The 21,029-nt window shown below is 39.4% G+C and overlaps 1 protein-coding gene and 2 pseudogenes across 2 annotated transcripts; all 3 read right to left on the bottom strand.

Moving 5' to 3' along the window:
- Window positions 1–108: 108 nt before the first annotated feature.
- On the bottom strand, window positions 109–1,997 carry LOC125213844 (protein RER1A-like). 2 transcript variants are annotated; one of them, XM_048114596.2, is made up of 4 exons: window positions 1,587–1,997; window positions 647–827; window positions 487–554; window positions 109–421 (listed from the first exon to the last, which is right to left on the bottom strand). In XM_048114596.2, the coding sequence occupies exons 1-3, from the start codon at window positions 1,943–1,945 to the stop codon at window positions 501–503; spliced, it is 594 nt and encodes a 197-aa protein (XP_047970553.1). In that variant the 5' UTR covers window positions 1,946–1,997; the 3' UTR covers window positions 109–421; window positions 487–500. The 2 variants fall into 2 exon arrangements, with proteins under 2 accessions (XP_047970553.1, XP_047970552.1); XM_048114595.2 differs by having other exon boundaries at window positions 109–369.
- A 3,926-nt stretch (window positions 1,998–5,923) lies between these two features.
- LOC125215317 (F-box protein SKIP2 pseudogene) lies at window positions 5,924–7,970 on the bottom strand (annotated as a pseudogene).
- A 3,242-nt stretch (window positions 7,971–11,212) lies between these two features.
- LOC125209382 (F-box protein SKIP2 pseudogene) lies at window positions 11,213–12,995 on the bottom strand (annotated as a pseudogene).
- Window positions 12,996–21,029: the final 8,034 nt, after the last annotated feature.

Raw genomic sequence — 21,029 nt, 5'->3', positions numbered from 1 at the left:
TCGAAGTGAAATCAAAATAATGCTTTTGAAGCATGAATATTTCTCCACTCAATTCTTCTGCAAGCATTGAACTAATTCAAACTGTAAAATCCTAAGAAAAATGAATGATAATACTAAATGAATACCACAATATTTCAAAACGATGGTGTTATGGTTCATCTCAAGTAGCTGGATATACAGTACTAAGTATAAGAAGTCGAATTATGCATAGCTCCAACATTATGAGTTAAAATTTTCTTCACTAGTCTACACAACATATAAAATTTATAAATAAAAATAAATAACAAAACAAGCTCGTTGCTGGTTATATCATTTCAACTTTCATAGTCAGATCACGCATCTGCATTCCTGCGGCATACGAATTTTCCTCTGCAGCATAGCAAAGAAAACTTCAATTGGCCGGGGGAAGCGCAAACTCTTCCTGAGGAGCCGAAATTATAACAGAGAATAATTAACAAAACTTTTGCAGGATATTATCATACTTACCCATGAATTTTCAACTAAGTATTCAAGCTTTCTCTCTCGGGAGAGGAGTCCCTCTTTCCGCCATATTTCTGAAAGTGACAATGGATAAATCTTATTTTGAGGATAAAAGGCATCTCAAGCAACAACAACATTTGAACTGCAAGGCAAATCACAGAATTACCTGCTTCCCAGTAGAAAATGGAACATATTTATACTTCATCATATGAAGTATCTGTCTCCTTAGCATTAGTGTGCACAGCATGACCCAGTAGAAGAGAAGTATTGGCCAAAACACAGGTACATCAAACACGCTGAAGAATGTCAGCACGAAAGCAATGCAGAACGCTTTGGTGATTGAATACCTAGAAAGAAAACAAAAGGCTACCATATAATCTCACAATGAAGACTAAAAGTGAACAGATTAGGCTTTAAATCAGGCATTGAAGGTGCCAGAAACAAGCAAGAACATAGTTAAAACACAACAAGCTCAGCCCTCACCGAAGTATTCATCCTCAAAGTTCATTCTTTCGTAAAACCTAATGGCTCACCTTGTGATCCATTTACAATCATCGATTGTTCCTGATCGTGCCATGGATTTAAGTTTAACATAAAAAATGACTCAAATAAGTTGATTGGTACCACATATTCAGAATTAGCTTGTTTCATACAGTGGCAGTCGAACAACATTCGTTTACAAGTGATTCGACTACCAATTATCTCTAGCCTGCCATGCTAACTACAACATTATCACAACATTCAGATTCAGGTAAATTAGCTAACTTCAAAATCCACAATATTAACTTTTGCACCATCCTTCCCCAATAATTATTGCTCCTAAGTTGAAAATTAGAGTTAAGAGTTTAAAGCATTACTACAGAAAAAAAACTTGACATTATAACAATTTGGATTAAATATCAAACCCAAAACCATAACTACAACCATATAGCACTCGCAGATCCTCTTCACTTAATTGAAAAAAAATTAGGGCACAAAGTGTCGGTAAGCGATCACATTAGCAATACGAAATTAATTACTCCCTATAAATCGAAAAATTCTTCAACTAGCAGTACAAAAACCCCGATTTCAGATGTAATTGAAGAACAGAAACAAAAGCGACAAACCAGAATTTGAATTCGGGAAGGCGGCGGACGAAGGGGCGGAACTCTTCGGAGTTCCGAATAGGGAGCGTGGCGTCGAATTCGGGGTCGTCCTGCGGCGAGAGGAATCCGATGAACAAATTGAGGAGGTAGATGCCGAGGGCGTAGGAAACAACGTAGAATCCCTGGACCAGGTACACCCGGACTCCATAGATCAATGCGATGCAGAGGAACGCGATCCAACGGTACAGCAAGTACGGTGTTGACTTATCTAGGAAGTGCTGGAACCGCTGCGAAACCGCGAATTTCCACTGCGAGATGGCGGATGAGGCCGCGGCTGGAGTCGCCGCTGTGGTGGATGAACCGTCGGCGATGGGTTCCATTGTATAGTGTTTTTAATTGGTTTGGTTAGTTTAGTGTGTAGTCATCTCATTAATGTGGACTTCAAATTGGGAATAAATAAACCGTTTACTTTTTATTTTGAATACGAAAATAGGTTCGTAAATATAATTAAAGTACATTAATTTTGATTTTTTGGATGAGTATTATTTGTTGCTTGAAGTATAGTACTTAGTATAATTTTGTATAAATTTATCTTAATAATTGAATTCTCCATAAATAATTCTAATTTGACCTTAAAAAGTGAATTACTGTTATTAAAAATATTTACAACTCAGCTCACTCATACCAATTTTCTTCTCTAGGAAACAAATCTAATTAAGATTTTTTTTTTTACTTATAGATCTCTTTTTTCCTTCGCAATCGTTTGGAGATCAACCCTCACACGATGCATATTAATTAGTACAAACTGATTACATCCATAAAATTATATAGATTTATTAATAGTATATCGGAAGAATTTTATATTGCTAACTCAATATTTAATAACTAACTATAACTAAATAATAACCATTAAATATTCAAATCAAGGGTCTAAATCATTAGTCCCGAAATATCAATACGATCAACAAAAAATATTAATAAGGGCATTAAGGTCAATTTACAACAAATTAGCTGTAAACTAACTTTTGAAAAATATCCCAAAACTTTAAAACGCTAATAACTTTCCCGATTTAAATTATTTTTCGCACAACATATATCAAATTAAAGATAATTTCATAAGGATTCTAAGGAGATCTCACTTGCATATGTTCCGATGTCAAAATTTGAAAAAAATTCAAAAATTTTCAATTTTTTCGTACAACAACATCAACATGATATATAAAATATGTGAATATAATACATGAAGAATGTCAATATAAGCAATGTGTTAACATTCTCAAAACATTTGTGTCGACATTCTCAAAGCATTATGTTGATATTTTCGAAACACTATATTGACATTTTCATTCAAAACCCTAATTTGGTAGTAGTTTTTTTTTAATCTTTTCCGATTTAATTTATTAAAATTAAAATTACACGTGGCAAATTGTAGACCACAAGTATTATAAAATCCTATATGGTCTTAAATTAGTTGTAGTTAGTAATTAAATAATGAGTTAGCAATTGATCACTCTCCTTGTACACTAACTAATAAAGATACATCTATCCTAACTTAAATGAGATGAATATGGACAGAACACCCAGTACGATCCAGATTCCACCACGGATTCCTACGGGCTCTCTGACATGGAGTCGACCGCCGACCCCACCCCCGCCCCCAAGGAAAGAAAGAAAAAACGAAGGTCAAAGCCCAAACTCCTCCGGCCGAGAACGATGAATATGCCCCAGGGAGGACGAACTACAACAATGAGGAGACCGTGTTGCTGACGAGGTGTTGGGTTGATATTTCGGAGGACTCGGTGTTTGCCAACAACCAAAATATCATCGCGTACTGGTCGCGCATCTCTGATCGCTACAACGGAAACAAGCCACCGACCTCGTGGAAGCGCACGAAGGAGTAGCTCCGCAAGCACTGGGATCAGGTGAAGAAGCCGCTCAAGCTTTTCTCGGCCGAGTACACTCGATTCTTGAGGGAGCAACGCAACGGCGAGAGTCTGATGGATGTGCGCGACAAAGCGCTTGCATAGTACGTGTCACAGTACGGCGAGTTCAAACACTACAACTGTTGGCTCATCATGAAGGATAAGCCACAGTTCAAGGGAGGGATGTTGTCCACGTCCTCTGCGTCGAAGAGGACGAAGAACACCGCCGGCGGCGAGTACACGAGCAGCGATGGCGGCACACCTCAGATGGACCTCAACCAGACTCTGTACGAGGATGAGAATTCTGGCACACCGATGTCCACCCGACGTCCCATTGGCAACAAAGCTGCCAAGAACAAGGGGAAGGCAAAGGCGACGTCCTCACAAAACCCGAACCCGGACCCGGCCCCTCCTTCGGCTGCGTCGAAGTCATACGACGCCTTGGTCAGGGGCGCCACACAGAGGATGTTGTTGGATACGCACGCTGTCCTGAAGCAGTGCCAGGACCCGGGAGAAGTCGAGTTCTACAAGAATTTGATCGATGATCTCAAACGCCAGTTGGGAATGAATTAGACCAACTCTCCCGCCTTATCTGTAGTGCACTTTCCATTCCTATTGTTGTAATTTTTTTTATTTAAGTAAATATAGGATTTGCCTTTTAATTTGTGGTGTTTTTATATTTATTTTGCTAATTGATGTATTTGCAAACATAACAAATAAAAAATAAATACAAAATACTAGTTAAAATTATAGGACGGGTTATAAGACGCCCTACTGCAGGTGAATGAGTATGAGGATAAAAATGCTGACGTGGCGGAGTATAGGGCGGCCCACTGCTGATGCTATCAAGGACGTAGGAGTTAGACATGAGCAACTCCGACAAAGATAGAATGGTATTCACACACTCAAAATGTTTTGTGATAATATTAGATGTGACTAGTCGAGTGTAATGATAAATTCGAATAATCATTCTAATTTGAATTGGATTTCGTATATTCCTTATTACTAATAAAACTTAAACTTATGTTTAGAACTAAATTTTCTTTTATTTTTTTTAGGGAACATCTTTTTTTGGTCCACGAACTTTGCCAAAGTATCATTTTAGGTCCGTGAACTTTGAAAATATCATTTCAGGTCCATCAACTATGAGTTAATATCATTTGAAGTACTTTTTTACTATTTCCAAATTTTTCTAGACAAAAATACCCTTGATACCTTAAAGGGTATATATTTTTAATAAACTTATCCTATACTCAATATTTTTTGATAAATATCTTTACTATATATTTTTGATGAATTTCCTAAATATAATTTGACCTTCAATATTATCACTTAATTTTGTGACATGCAAGAAAAGATCCTTAATTAAATTTTTTATTATTAAAGAAAGTTCTTTATTCAATTTTAAAATTCTTTAATATAAAAAATTAAAGAAGCAATTTTACTTGCATGTCACATAATTAAGTGCTAATATTGAAGGTCAAATTATATTTAGAAAATTCGTCAAAAATATAGATATTTATAAAAAATATGAGTATATGATAAGTTTATTAAAAATATATACCCTTTAAGGTATCGAGGGTATTTTCGTCCAGAAAAACTTGGAAATAGTAAAAAAGTACTTCAAATGATATTAACCCATAGTTGATGGACCTGAAATGATATTTTCTAAGTTCACGGACCTAAAATGATACTTTGGCAAAGTTCGTGGACTAAAAAAGATGTTCCCTCTATTTTTTTTTTCTAAATTCTTCATTTATATCCTTTTAGTTTCGTATACTTCCTTCGTCCCCGATTAAGAGTCACACTTTTCCATCTCGGTCTGTCCCCAATTAAGAGTCACACTTTATTTTTACTATAAATAGTTAGTAGGTCTCACATTCCACTAACTCAATTCACTCACAGTTTATTATAAAACCAATATAAAAAAATGGATCCCACCTCCCACTAATTTTTTCAACTAATTTTTCTTTACATTTCTTAAAACTTTGTGTCTGGTTAAAGTGTGACTCTTAATCGGGGACAAAGGAGTACATTTTAGCCTCCTATCCTATTTCGTGAAAAAAAATTAATTATCAAATAAAATTAATGTGTTTAAGTAAAATATATCATCAAAGGAGTATATAAAAAGACCAATAATTATGGGAGGCTTATAAGACAATAAATTAACTAAAAGAAGCGTGAAATAATAGAATTACGGTCAACCTATTTCGGTAGGAATCGGCCTAACAACAGCCACCAATTATATTATTTTAAACAACAATAATTAAAACGAAACTACATACATTAAATACTCTCTCAAAAACACCCAAAATAGATTCCGTAGGTATAGGACACAGCTTGTTAAATAAGAGAAGAAAATAGCACTAGAAAACTGTAAATTATCAGAAAATTTATTAATCACTGTCAATTTATCATCAACCAAAGAATTAGAAAGATGAGGAAAATTCATGGTATATTTAAAAGCAGGCAGAAGACATTGAGTTCATTGGAAATTTCTACAGGAAAAAAGGATATCAAGTCACCATACAATAGAGTAGCAGGTTACACAGATACAAAACTCTGCAATGCTATGCCCCTACACAACTCAATCATGTGCTATCATTTGAACTACCATTACCGTTTACTAACCTCTGGAAAGCACAGGCAGCAATAGTTCTTCCAGCCAAGAGGCTGAACCTCGACTTATTGGATGATCGGGCTCCATTACTCGTTGATCCTTCACTATCGTGTCCATGGTCATGAGTAGTTTCTTGTGCCAACTCCCCTCTATACTCCACCTCCTGTAGACCTGCATTGCTTGTGTTCCAATCTATGCTCGGAAGCTCAACCTCGTCCACGTCTAAATTCACAGCCAACGACTCCCTCCTCGCCCTGAGCTGATCCACAACCACTCTCGACACTCCTCTACACTTCTTGACCTTGATCTTCACCAGATTTGGGCAGCCAGTAGCAAATGCCTCAATCCCAGAATCAGTAATACGACAACCCTTTATGCAGAGTTTCCTCAACGAATTGCATTTTGCAGCAACGCATGAAATCTCAGCATCTCCAATGGTATCACTCCCACACAGAGCTAATCTCTCCAAGTTGAGGCAATTTGAGGCCACTGCTGACAAACTCGCCGTCGTTGGATTCACCCCAATAAGCACCAACTCCACGAGATTCTTGCTATTCTTGGCAATAGCAATCAATCCCTCATCACCTATCCTATTAGTTCTCCAGCCATCAATATGGAGCTTCCTCAAAAGCTTACACTTCTCAGAAATGGCAGAGATCCCATCATCGGAGCAATCAGGGGTCTTAACCAGGTGAAAATTCTCCAAATCAGGGCACTTAGAGATGGCCATCAATCCGGCGTCGCTCACCTGCAGCCTCTCCAAATGAACCTCCGTTAAACAATTCTTCCTCCCCGCCACCGCCTCAAGCAATCTATCCCAATCCCCCAAACACCTAATAATCTTCAAACTTTTCAAATTCTTCGATTCAATTACCAAAGGCGAGAAACATTGGCCGTTATAGAGCTCCTTAAGCGTGATTGACCTAAGCCTAGAACTGGCAATCCCAGGGCCAATCGACTCGGCGGGGAAGCCGTTGTCGATTCCCCGTAATCGACTAACAGAGAGCTCTTCTAGGGAAGAGCAATTATTCAACAGCGCATTCATACCCTTAACACCGAACGAACACGAGCTACAGGAGAATTTACGCAGATTTTTGCAATTTTGAGCCAAAGCCAACATACCTAGATCGGTGATTTCGCGGCATCCGCGGAGCTTGATGCGTGTGAGGCTATGGCAGCGTTGAGAGATCAACGCCAACGCGGCGTCGTTTATGCTGGTGGATTTGCGGTCGCAACGGAGGGCGAGTTTGGTGACTGAATCAAAGCGGGTGAAAATCGAGGGAAGGAAGGGCGCGGAATCGGCGGAGGCGTTGAGGGAGAGGCGGTGGCGGCTCTGGCCGTCCACGGCGAGCCATCGGCGGCAGACGAGAGAGCTCCTCTTCCGGTCGCCGGAGCTCAGGCATTGGAAGATTAGGGCTAGGCATTCATCGGGGATCTCGGACGTGTAGTCCGGTTCCTGATTCGAGGAATCAGCGTCGGGAGGAGGCGGAGCGGAATCGGGGGAGGAGCTGCGGTGGTGGTGAGGGGAGAGGCTGAGATCGGCCATATAGGCCGAGCCACCGGAGGAATAGCCGTAGGAGGAGGTGGTTTGGCCCATTTTCACGATGGCTCGTTGACGACACGCGCCGCCGGATGGTGAGAAACGAATTAGGTGGTGGAGAGGTGGTTTTTGGGGAGAATTCAATTTGGAAATGTTTGTGCTGATTCAACTCAACAATTGAGGGGTTCAGTTCAGGATATTAATATTAATGGGGAAATCATATTTGACCCGTCAAAAGCGTGGTTGTGGGGGCTTCGTGGTGGGCGGCGCGTCGGTGCCACGGCCAAGACTACGGCTCACAACGGTGCATTTGAAAATCCAATTTCATGTGTGTTTGCGCTATCCACGAAAATATGCTATCAATAAAGGAAATTATTTTAATAGTTTTGTAAATCTTTAACTTAATATTCTATTCACTAAAGCATTGCTTAGATGGAGTAAATATTAAGTTAAAAATTTATAAAACCTACTTAAAATATCAATAAATGAATGGAACCGGATTATTACTTAAACAAATAAAATTAAATTATAAAGGAAGAAAATTTAATTGTGATATCACAATAATCATATATAGTATTTTTTAAAGTTGGTCACAAAATTAATCAAATTTTATTATTTATTTATTTTATTTTATGAATTTTAATAAAATAATTTAATAATGTGAAAAATGTTCTAAATTTGCGGCTGGACTTGGAATTTTAAAACTGAGGAACAATTCAACTTGTTGTAAACCGTCTATGGGACGACGCCGACTTGGCGTTGACAAATTCCCAAAACGTATGCGTCTCATAAAATCAACTGACTTCGTCTCTAGAGCCTTCAAATTGTCTTTTTCAAATTTTCTTCACCAATCATATTCGTCGAAATATTAAGAAAGAATTTAAATTAGAGTCGCGATCAGTCTAACAAATTAATCAACTTCTAAAAAAGTGTTATTCCATGTGAATACTTATATTTATTTTCTGATAGAATAACTATTTTATTTATGTATTTTTATTATTTGATAGTATACTAAATAGATTACACAATTCACTAATTCTTTATTTTTATTTTATTATAGTAATATATATAGGGGAGCACTAGCGCATCCTTAATTAGAGTGCTAACATACATCCAACCACGTGCTGCCATGTGGCACGAAAAATGCAATATTGTATATATAAAAATGCAATACACATTTGTGAAGTTGTTCATGCATTTCCGCATATTGCATTTTAGTTATAGGAAAATTGCATTTTTAATTGTTAAGTTTTGCATTTTCACAAAATTGCATTTTATATTGTTAAGTTTTGCATTTTCACATATATAAATGCAATCCGTATAGATATAAAATGCAAATTAAACAGTCAATATTGAAAATGCAAAACTCAACAATAAAAAATGCAATCTTCATATAACAAAAATGCAATCTGTCGAAATTCATATTGCATTTTTCTGTATATAATATTGCATTTTTCGTGCCACATGGCAGCACGTGATTGGATGTACGTTAGCACTTTAAAATTAGTTAGCATATTAGTACATCCCTATATATACATATATATAGATATATAGATATATAGGGGAGCACTAGGGTGCCCCCTTATTTAGAGTCACAACGTACATCCAATCTGGTGCTGCCATGTGGCACAAAACATGCAATATTTTAAACACAAAAATGCAATCTAGTTGTATATGCATTTTCGCAGATTGCATTTTTGTAGTATGTAAATTGCATTTTATAGTGTTGAGTTTTGCATTTTCACATAAATTGCATTTTATATTGTTAAGTTTTGCATTTTCACATATATAAATGCAATCCGTATAGATATAAAATGCAAATTAAACGGTCAATATCGAAAATGCAAAACTCAACAATAAAAAATGCAATCTTCATATAACAAAAATGCAATCTGTCGAAATTCATATTGCATTTTTCTGTATATAATATTGCATTTTTCGTGCCACATGGCAGCACGTGATTGGATGTACGTTAGCACTTTAAAATTAGTTAGCATATTAGTACATCCCTATATATACATATATATAGATATATAGATATATAGGGGAGCACTAGGGTGCCCCCTTATTTAGAGTCACAACGTACATCCAATCTGGTGCTGCCATATGGCACAAAACATGCAATATTTTAAACACAAAAATGCAATCTAGTTGTATATGCATTTTCGCAGATTGCATTTTTGTTGTATGTAAATTGCATTTTATAGTGTTGAGTTTTGCATTTTCACATAAATTGCATTTTTTATTGTTAAGTTTTGCATTTTCACATATAAAAATGCAATCCATCTATATATAAAATGCAATTTAAACAGTCAATATCTAAAATGCAAAATTTAACAATAAAAAATGCAATCTTCATATAACAAAAATGCAATCTGCCGAAATTCATTTATAGCTTCTACAAATGCGTATTGCATTTTTCTGTATACAATATTGCATTTTTCGTGCCATGTGGCAGCACGTGGTTGGATGTACATTGTAACTTTAAAATTAGTTATTATTAATACACCCCTATATATATATATAAATATATATTTAGAAGCATTATTCACATTCTATTGATTTTGATTCACATTTTCTAAAATCTGAATCGGATCAAAGTTACGAATGTAATGTTTAGAAAATAAAGTACTCTGTAGCTTTTATTTTTCGATTGAAACAACTACAAATATAGTTTTAATACTTTCTCATTTGCATAGTTGCGGTCTTCTTATTTTAAAAATATTTTTACAGATGTTTGAATTTTAGTATACAAATCAACTCTTGCCTCTCTCCTCTTTAATTCTTTTATGCTATTCATTCTTGATTCATTCTCTCTGATCTCTTGTTTTATTCATTCTATGACTTGGTCCTTGCACCAATTGCTCATTATATTCAAGCATTAACTTTCTATTACTAACATCACCTATACGAGTGACCCATTTCCAATATGATATAACATGATATCAGAGTTGGCCCAAGAGTGTCTTTGTTGCAAGTGTAGAAGTCTGATGATTATTTCGGCCCACACATTGTGGAGGCGTATTGAAAACCCTTCTTGTCCCACTCGATAAATTGAGGATCATAACTCCTCTATAAATGAATGGATAACTTTCTCCTTTATAAGTCCTTTTAAAAGAGTTAGTGACTCATTTCTAACATGGTATCAAAGATGTTTTTCTTTGTTGAAAGTGTAGAAGTCCGATAATCATTCTGACCAACACATTATGGGGGCATATTGACACCCGTAGTCCCACAAATTAGTGATTCTGACTCCTCCAAAAATGAATGAATAACCATCCCCTCTTATTTATAAAGCCTTCAAATAGGGTCAATAGCCAATTTATAACTCATTCAACCCATAACATAGGAGTTAAGTCATACATGCATAAAGCAAGCAAAATAAAAAGTGTTACAATTGAAAATCAAAGTAGATCCAATCAGAGACAGTGTATCTATGAGCAACATAAGTTTACGTTCTTGCCCGCTCCGAACAACAATCCACAAAACACAATTAAGATGTAGGTTATATGCACTCGTAATAAACAAGATTTCAGTTAATGAAAAAGGTTCCTTGCACCCAAAAGCATACTGGATAAACAATAGTATCAAATACACTATAAGAAATTATGCTAAGTCTATCATTCTTACAGTCTATCCAATTACATTAGGTAACTACTGAACAAAGACAAAAAACATACCATTCACGATCTATCCATCCCTTAACTTTAAAATGGCGATAAAACAAGAGTAACGGTAAGGTTTTGTTCACAAAACTCATTTCCTTCTAGATATCAACCACAATATAGTAACGTAGTTGGAGAATATCCAAAGTTACAAATCAATATTTAGCAAGTCATTCCACCCCCAAGATGAAGAATACATAACCCCTTCACAAGAGATAATTTCTCAACAACAGAATCGCATAAAATGTGAAGACGAAAACGATCGCGAAAATCTTGGCACGAACCATCTTAGCCTCAGCCTCATCCACACACAAATCCACAACCAACGATCCCCTCCTCTCCCTAAGCTTCTCCACCATTCCCCTAGACACCCCTCTACACTTCTCCACCTTAATCCTCACCAAATTCGGGCACCCGTTGGCCACCGCCTCGATCCCCGCATCCGTCACCCGGCACCTCTTTACACACAGCTTCCTTAAAGCCATGCACCTCGATGCTACACACGATATCTCATTGTCCCCGACCGTCCTGCTCCCAGACAACGCCAGCGTCTCGAGCTTTTCACAGCTCGAGGCGATGGCAGTTAAGCTCACCGAGGTAACACTCACCCCAACTAGAACAAGCTTAACTAGGTTGGCACTGCTCTCCGCTATCGCCATCACTGATGGATCGCCGATGCGGTTGCTCCGGCAACCATCAATGTGGAGCTTTTGCAAGAGCTTGCATTTTGTTACAACAGCGGAGATTCCTTCGTTGGAGAAATCAGGAGCTTTTGCTAATTTGAACTCCTCTAGTCTTAAGCATTTGGAGATTGCGAATAGCGCGACGTCGCTCACCTGGATCTTCTCCAGGTGAATCTGTTTGAATGCGTTGTTTTTAGTCATGGCAGCGCGGATTATTCCGTCCCAATTCCCTAAACAGCTTGAAATCTTTAGATTTGTGAGGTTGTTTGATTCGGTGATTAAGCGGGAGAAGCATTGTCCGTTGTAAAGCTTCTTAAGCTTGAGTGATCTAAGGCGGGAGCTTGTGACGCCGGGGCTGAGTTCAAAGCCCTGTCCGTCTTTGATTCCGCGCAATCGCTTGACGGAGAGTTGTTCAAGAGAGGTGGAGTTGTTGAGGAGAGCGGACATGCCCTTATCTCCGAAGGTGCACGAGGTGCATGAGAATTTGGTTAAGGATTTGCAGTTTTGGGCGAGGGCGAGGATGCCGACGGGGGAGACTTCGCGGCAGCGGCGGAGGGTGAGGTGGGAGAGGTTGAGGCAGCGCTGGGAGATGAGGATGAGGGCGTGGTCGTTGATGCTGGTGGAGGTGCGGGAGCAGAGGAGGGAGAGGGAGGTGAGGGAGTCGAAGCGGGTGAAGAGGGAGGGGAGGAGGGCGGTGACGCGGGAGGAGGCGTTGAGGGAGAGGCGGCGGCGGTTCTGGCCCTCCACCACGAGCCAGCGGCGACAGACGAGGAGGCAGTTGGTTCTGTCGGCGGGGGAGAGGCGTTGGAAGATCAAGGCGAGGCATCCGTCGGGGATGCCGGAGGAGAAGTCTTGATCCTGTTGAGCGGCGGTGGCGTCGTCGGCCTCGCCTAGGATGTGGCCGTGGGTGGAGGTGGCTTGCCCCATTTCCGGATTTGTGTTAGGTTGCCACGCCCATAACACGCACCGCCGCGGTGGGGAGGGGGAATGTGGTGGTTTTTTTGGGGGAGAAAATTGATTTGATGGGAATTGTTTGTATGTGGTTAACTAGAAACGAAATGTAGTCCGTTAAAAGCGCAGTTATGGAGGAGGGATTATTACCATGTATGCACGTGTCATATCGTCTAAGATTACTTTGTAATAGAGAATTATAAATTTAAACATTCAAATAGAAAAGGTAAAAAACATTCACTCTTAAAAGTTTGATTAGGCAAATTGGCTGTATTTCTGCAACTCGTGAACTTTCCTTAAGGTTAAGTTTGTTGGGGATGCGTTGAAGATATCGGAGAATGCATAGAATGCTTTACAAAAGTTCATATAGTTCAATCAAGGAAAAATTCTACTACTATAATGTAAAATTTGACAGACAAATTGTTCTTATATGGCAATTCTAGCATGCTCATACAGATCAGATCAAGATGAATGCATGTAACTTTCGTCACTTCTGAGTTAATATGACCTTAAATTTTCTAACTAATTCTCTTACTTGAGGTTTGAATATTGAGTTGCTCCAAATATTTGAAGGAGAATTATCACAACAGAAGGAGAGAGATGATCATTTCCAAAAACTCCGAAGGTGGGAGTTTTGAAATTTTAATTTTTTTCATGTGGTTTCTAAGGTGGTGTTCAGTTGGCAAGACTAAATCTCATGATTAAATATGTATCATGTTTGGTTTATAAGATTGACCCCCTCAACTTAGTCCTAGATGGACAGTCTTATGATAAATAGTCATAACCTCCCCCTCCAACTAAAATAATCCCACAACTTAATCCTAGATGGATAGTCTCATGATTATTAGTCATGACAACCGAACGCCACCTAATAATATTGTGAATCTAATCACGTTTCGCTTATTTATAGAGTACTGATAGGTTTGGACGTTTGGTTATGGATTCAAAGAGATAAAGATAAGACATATCCAAATCTCCTTAAATATTGTTAACCAATTCCATCACTAGTAGAAGAATAATCAGATCATAAGAGTGAAATTATTGTATAGATTTCGAAATTCCCATATAAGAATTTCTAAAATTGCATCCCTCTGTTTCTTTGTGATATGTCCTCTAGAATTTGTTAGAATTAATAATGTCCACACTGTATCCAAACCTCGAGTAATGATAATTAACTAGAAGATTCGAGATTCAAATCATCTGGTGGTGGAGTGTCTTCAAATGTATATCAGGCATGGTTAGGAGGAATGTAGGAGAAAAAGAGTGTTTATTGTGTATTCCTTGATGATTTCTACTTCACATATTGCACCCTTTTTATAGGTGTTATACGAATACATACAAGGCATGGTATCAATGATATCAATCTATATTTAATGCTATCACTCTATTTTTCCTGATTATATGGAGTATCAATGTGATTGGCAGCTCACAATCTTTTCTTTATTTAACACTCCCCCTCAAGTTGAGTGGTGGGATCCCCAAAGCTCAACTTGTTCAGTACACTTGTGAAGCTTCTTGAGTTCACAGCTTTGGTGAGAATATCTGCCAATTGATCCTCTGACCGAACAAATGGTAGTTCCACAGCTCCACTTTCAATGTTTTCTTTGATGAAGTGTCTGTCAACTTCAACATGTTTGGTTCTATCGTGTTGCACTGGGTTCTCAGATATGCTGATTGCTGCTTTGTTGTCACAAAAAAGTTGGCTCGTTTCTGGAGACAGTCCAATTTCTCTCATCAATCTTCGTAGCCACAAGATCTCCATTAGCCCGCTCCTGATTCCTCTGAATTCTGCTTCAGCGCTGGATAGTGCGACCACCTTTTGTTTCTTGCTTCTCCAAGTGACTAGATTACCTTCAACAAAGGTAAAATAGCCTGCTGTAGATTTCCTGTCCACTGGATTGCTTGCCCAATCAGCATCTGTATATCCATACACCCCTTTATGTCCATTTTTTCTGAACATCACTCCATGTCCGACTGTTCCCTTGAGATATTTGACAATTCTCAGTGCAGCTTCATAATGATCCTTTTGTGGTCGATGCATAAACTGACTCACAATTCCAACTGCATAGGCAATATCAGGTCTAGTATGGGAGAGATAGATGAGTTTTTCCACCAAACGCTGATATTTACCTTGGTTTGCTAGCTCTGCCCCTTCTGAGATTTGTAGGCCATGGTTTACTACGATAGGTGTGTCGACTGGCTTGCAGTCCAGAAGTCCTGTCTCAGCTAGAATGTCCAAAGTGTACTTCTTCTGCCTTAAAAATATTCCTCCTTCTGATCTTAGCACTTCTATTCCCAGAAAATACTTAAGGCTCCCCAAATCCTTCATCTCAAATTCTTGAAATAAACTCCCTTTGAGTCTTTCGATCTCCTCTGTATCATCTCCGGTAATGATCATATCATCTACATAGATGATCAAGCAAGTCATTCGGCCATCTCGTTTTTTTAGGAATAGCGTATGGTCCGACTGGCTTTGTTTGAATCCATACTTTGCCATAGCCTCGGTGAACCTTCCGAACCAAACCCTGGGGGACTGCTTAAGTCCGTACAAGGTTTTCTTCAGTCGACATCCTTCTCCCTTCTTGTACCCCTCTGAAAATCCCGGTGGTGCCTCCATATATACTTCCCTCTTCAATTCTCCATGGAGGAAAGCATTTGTGACATCAAACTGGTGTAATGGCCAGTCTCGATTTGCAGCAACTGATAATAGCACTCGGATGGTGTTCATCTTTGCTACTGGGGAAAAAGTCTCGTCATAGTCTACTCCATAGGTTTGTGTGTATCCCTTTGCTACCAACCGTGCCTTGTACCTTTCTATAGAACCATCTGGCCTTCGTTTGATAGTGAACACCTACTTGCAACCAACTGCCTTCTTTCCGTCTGGTATCTTGCATTTTTCCCAGGTGCCGTTTCTTTCTAACGCCCCCATTTCTTTGAGCATTGCCTCTCGCCAATGTTTGTGTCTCCAGGCTTCTTCTACTGTGCAGGGGATTTCTTCTTCTTCATATAGCGCTGCCTCAAATGCGTGAGCCATTTCTGAGAGTTGTCCTTTGGCCATGTTGACTATTGAGTACTTGGCCTTTTTGCCTATAACATCTGGGCTGTATCTCTTTGGCGGGACTCCTCTGTTGGGTCTTGGTGGTAGTTTATATCCTCCAACTCCTTCACTCATCTGTTCTTCCACCAAATCACAGATCTCTGGTTCATTTTGGTTGTCAGAATCCCCCTCAATATCTGTCTCATGGTCAGTTTCACCATGTGTAGTAGCATCACTATCAATACTATCATCATGATCAGGAGATGTATCAGAAGTACTTACAGCGGATATCAGTAGAGGATTTCCTTGGATGGTGTCACTGACGGGTGAGGGCTGTATTTCAGAGATCTGCTCGATGTTTCTGAGGGGCTCCCCTGGTGGCCCTACTTCTGCGGAGGGACCTGACTTTGATAACCGGCTTAGTAGGTCACTATCACTACTCTCCCCCTGACCGCTAAGGTGGTTAAAAAAATAGTCTGTCTCAAGAAAATCACAGTTCAGAGTAGTGAACATGCGATTGGCCTTGGGGTCGAAGCAACGGTACCCTTTCTGAGAGGCCCTATATCCCACAAACACACATTTTACGGCACAAGGTGATAGTTTAGTTCGTTCATGTTTCGGTATATGGACAAAAACTGAGCATCCGAACACTCGAGGCTGAAGTGTCAAGGGTAAAGGAATTTGGGCGTGTGTTGAGAGAGTTTCTAGTGGGGTGTGGAGTTCCAGGGAGCTAGAGGGTAATCGGTTCGTTAGATAGGCGGAGACTGCAACGGCTTCAGGCCAAAAATATCTGGGGGTATTTGATTCAATGAGCATAGCACGAGCCATTTCTAGGAGAGTGCGGTTTTTTCTCTCAGAAACACCATTTTGTTCTGGGGTATATGGACATGTGGTTTGGTGAACCAGGTCTTTATCATGACAGAAGGTTTTCATCTTTAAGTTTACAAATTCCCCCCCATTGTCAGATCGAAGGATTTTTATATTTTTCTGAAACTGGGTTTGCACAAGGGCATAGAAATGGCTAAAGTGTTCAAAAACCTCATTTTTTTGTTTCATAAAATAAACCCAAGTCATGCGTGTGCAATCATCTATAAACAGAAGGAAATATTTGAACCCTTGTCCCCCCACAACTGGAGATGGGCCCCACACATCAGAATGAACTAGTGAAAAAGGAGAATCAACCCGGGTATTATTTGATTTATAAGAGTGTCTATGGCTCTTGGCCAACACACAGGTCTCACAATACATATCTTGATTAAATTTAGGAAAGAGAATTTTTAAATAACCCGTGGAAGGATGTCCTAAGCGACGATGCCAAAGCCAAGCCTCTCTACTTGCAGATCCGTGAGTTAGTAAGGCGGTTCCTTGTTGGGCTATCTCATCGACGTAATACAGCCCGTCCCGCTCAGTGCCACGTCCAATAATTTCCCCTGTCCTGATATCCTGCAACAGGCAAAAGTTTGGTTGCATTAGGAGAGTGCAATTTAATTCTTTTGTCACATGACTGATTGATAACAATTTGTGTGACATGGAAGGAACATATAAGCAGTTGGATAAGGTCAGAGTGGGTGAAATTCTGACAGTTCCTGCTCCTTCTACAGAAGTAAATTCTCCACTTGCAGTTTGAATATGACTTTTCGGTGCCCTATGCATATCATATATATCAGTGATATCGTAAGTAATGGTGTCAGTAGCTCCGCAATCAAAAATCCATTTATCATTTTATTTTCGGACGAAACAGACAAGGCGTAGGACGTAGGCAAATTTTCGAGCACTTGAAATCTGTTTTCACAAATTAGTGGGGCAGATTTGGGATTTTCGTGATTTTGGGAGTCGGTTTGGGGTTTATTTTTATTTCGGGGGTCTCTTTGGAATTTATCAATGTCTGGGGGTCTAATTTTTGGAGTTTTTTTAGTGTAGGGTTTAAATTGGTATAATTCAAAGAATGGGGGGTTTGAGAATAAATTCTCAAACCCTAATTTACCTCCTCCCACATCTCCCACATTCGGCGCCTCCACATCAAAAAATTCTCTCCGTTCTGGAAGTGCTCCGCCTCCGCCTCCTCTGGCGACGGATGCTATCCCGACGGCTATTCCCTCAGTTCCCTGTCCGCCGCTGCCTCGGTTGGCCACTGAGTTGCTTCCGACGGCGGCAGCGGGTGTTTCTTCTCCTCCCGCCACAGCTGCAGCAGCCCGACCCCCTCTGAACGGTGCCGGTGACGGATTGTTCTTGGCCTTCCTCTCCTGCCACCACTCCGGGTAGCCGTGGAGTTCAAAGCATGTTTCCCGTGTGTGCTTTTTCTTTCCACAGTGAGAACACACCAATTTTGATTTGTCTTCGTCCGGCCGTTTGCTCCAATTTCCTCCATTCCCGCCACCGCTTCGTTGAGAGGAGTTGCGGTGTGCTGCCGGATTTTGCCACGGATGGGTCACTGCTAACCCAGCTCCAATCCCTTGTGTGCTGGAGTCACCTGCTTGTAGGACAGCGGATCTGGTGTCTTCTCGCCGGAGCATAGCGTATGCATTCTCCACCGAGGGAAGTGGTTCTACCCTTAGTATTTCCTTTTTGATGTTCTCGTACTTGCCGTTTAAGGCTACAAGCAACTGGAACAGCCTCTGTTCTTGTTTCTCGGTGTGGTATATTTCAATATCTTCGGCGTACTTCATCCGATTTGGTTGTCTCCGGTCTATGGAGATCCATATATCGTTCAAAGTTGTCCATATGTCCTCCAAAGATTCCTCCTTTTGTTTTAACGTTATTGCCTTTGCGTACAGGTCGTAGACTTGAATTTTGTCGCCTCCGCTAGCATATGTAACTTCCAGGCTGGTCCATATTTCCTTAGCCGTTGGGTATTGAGTCAGACGGCTGACCAATTTTTGTTCCACATTCTGAATCAACCATGTAAATACGCAGTGATCCGCTTGCTGCCATCTCTCGAAGGTTTGGTCGGTCCTTGCCGGAGGGGTTGGGACTCCTGTGATGTGAGATATCAGACCCCTCCCACTGATTGCCGCCTTCATGAGAATCGCCCAAGTGGAATAATTTTCGCCGTTTAGTCTTTCTCCGATGACTAACGGTGAAGAATCAATTCTCTGAGACTCTGGTTGTTGGTTTGTGTGGAGATTCTGGGGGGATTATTTGATTTTGGGTGTGCGCCATACTTGTGCGCATGAATTCGGCAAACATTCGAGCAAATTGCTCTGTTTCCGTTGGTTTTGGTTGTTCATCGTTTTCTGACATGGTTTATGGTTTTGGCAGGATCTGCCGGATTTTGGTTAAAGGGTTCGGGATTGGTCCGAGACAGTGATGAGACTATTCTAAGTCTCACCCCTGCTCTGATACCATCTTCAAATGTATATCAGGCATGGTTAGGAGGAATGTAGGAGAAAAAGAGTGTTTATTGTGTATTCCTTGATGATTTCTACTTCACATATTGCACCCTTTTTATAGGTGTTATACGAATACATACAAGGCATGGTATCAATGATATCAATCTATATTTAATGCTATCACTCTATTTTTCCTGATTATATGGAGTATCAATGTGATTGGCAGCTCACAATCTTTTCTTTATTTAACAGAGTGACGAGAGTAACAAGCTTTCATCTAAAAAAGATCTGCAGTAAAATGCATCCATGATCTGTAGGTGTATGCCTAGGATCCTTTGTTTAGATATGATGTGTGTCTAAATGCGTTCTAGTCTAAGATAATTTCGAGAATAAACATGTACGGAGTACTAATTTTTGAAAGAAACTTTATGAGATCATCCTGAATCGGGGATCTTTGATATATATACACTACACAGGTTTTTAGCGAGTCCTTGTTCGAGAAACTCAAATTCACACTGTAACTTAATCGTACGTTGAGCTGCGATTTCTCTCGTGATTCGTCCTCATATATGTGTTATTGATCGATTGCTTCATCTGCGAGAGGCGATTGAGCTTCTTCCGTAGTCGCATAAAATCTTGTTGATTAGATTGAGGATGGGTCCTTCATTCGCAGTCAGAGAGATACAGTGCTACCGTCGGCAATACAAGGGAGAGTTGAATCTGTATTTCTCCAAAGTGATTCACTTTTATGTTATGAACTAATTATGAAGTCAGTTCGTGTGTATGTCAGGACTTGGGACGAAGCAGGAGTTGCCGGAATTTTCATTTATTTTGTTTAACAACTTACCTATTTATGCCATTGACAACGGGACCTCATTTTAGGCCAAATATTGTCAAAATTCTAATATTCATTTCTTCTTTTTAATATTCTCCAATTTTATATATTTACTAAAAATTTTAAATAGGAAAATAACCAAATAGAAATTCAAATATTAGTACTAATTAAAATTACCGAAATTGAATGATTAAAATATCAAAAAAATATGAGTACTCCCTTCCCAACAACTAATGGTTATGTTTTTCTATTTTAATCAGTTTTATGTTTTGTTTAACTTCTCTTTTCCAATGAGGTTAGTATCGTAGGTTTGCGTTAAAATGACAACACCTTTTAAAGTGACACTCTGACACCATATATCTAACAATATTATAAACCCTGCATAGCAATATTATAAACGCTACACAACAATCTATAGATTGCTGTATAGCGTGTTGGATATTGCTGGCCGAAAACAAAATTGCTATATACAGTGTTGTATATTGCTGGCCGAGATTTTTACACTTGAACATTTTTTTTATTGCCACATAGCAGCTTATTATTCGTCCACGTGTATACATGATTGGCTAGGAAGAGTCGTATGATATTATTTTAAGAGGTGTTGTTATTTTAACGCACCCCTAGTTAGGGGTGGGGAATTATACCGAAATACCGGATTTATCGTACCGAAAAAATACTGAAAATATCGATTTTTCGGTATACCGTGGTTTTTGGTACGGTATGATACCGTACCGAAAGATTGGGTACTGTAACGGTATTAGATTTCCTATACCGCGGTATACCGTGGCATATCCTGTAACAGCCCGACATTTTAGGGTATAATAAATACAGCGACTGCTACCTAGGCGGACTTAAATGCAACAAGAGCGTAGGCTAGGGTTT

This window comes from Salvia hispanica, chromosome 3 (assembly GCF_029641045.1).
Source record: "Salvia hispanica isolate PSC_SH4W2 chromosome 3, Shi_PSC_v1, whole genome shotgun sequence".
Classification (NCBI taxonomy): Eukaryota; Viridiplantae; Streptophyta; class Magnoliopsida; order Lamiales; family Lamiaceae; genus Salvia; species Salvia hispanica.
This window is presented reverse-complemented; position numbering and strand designations above follow the sequence as displayed.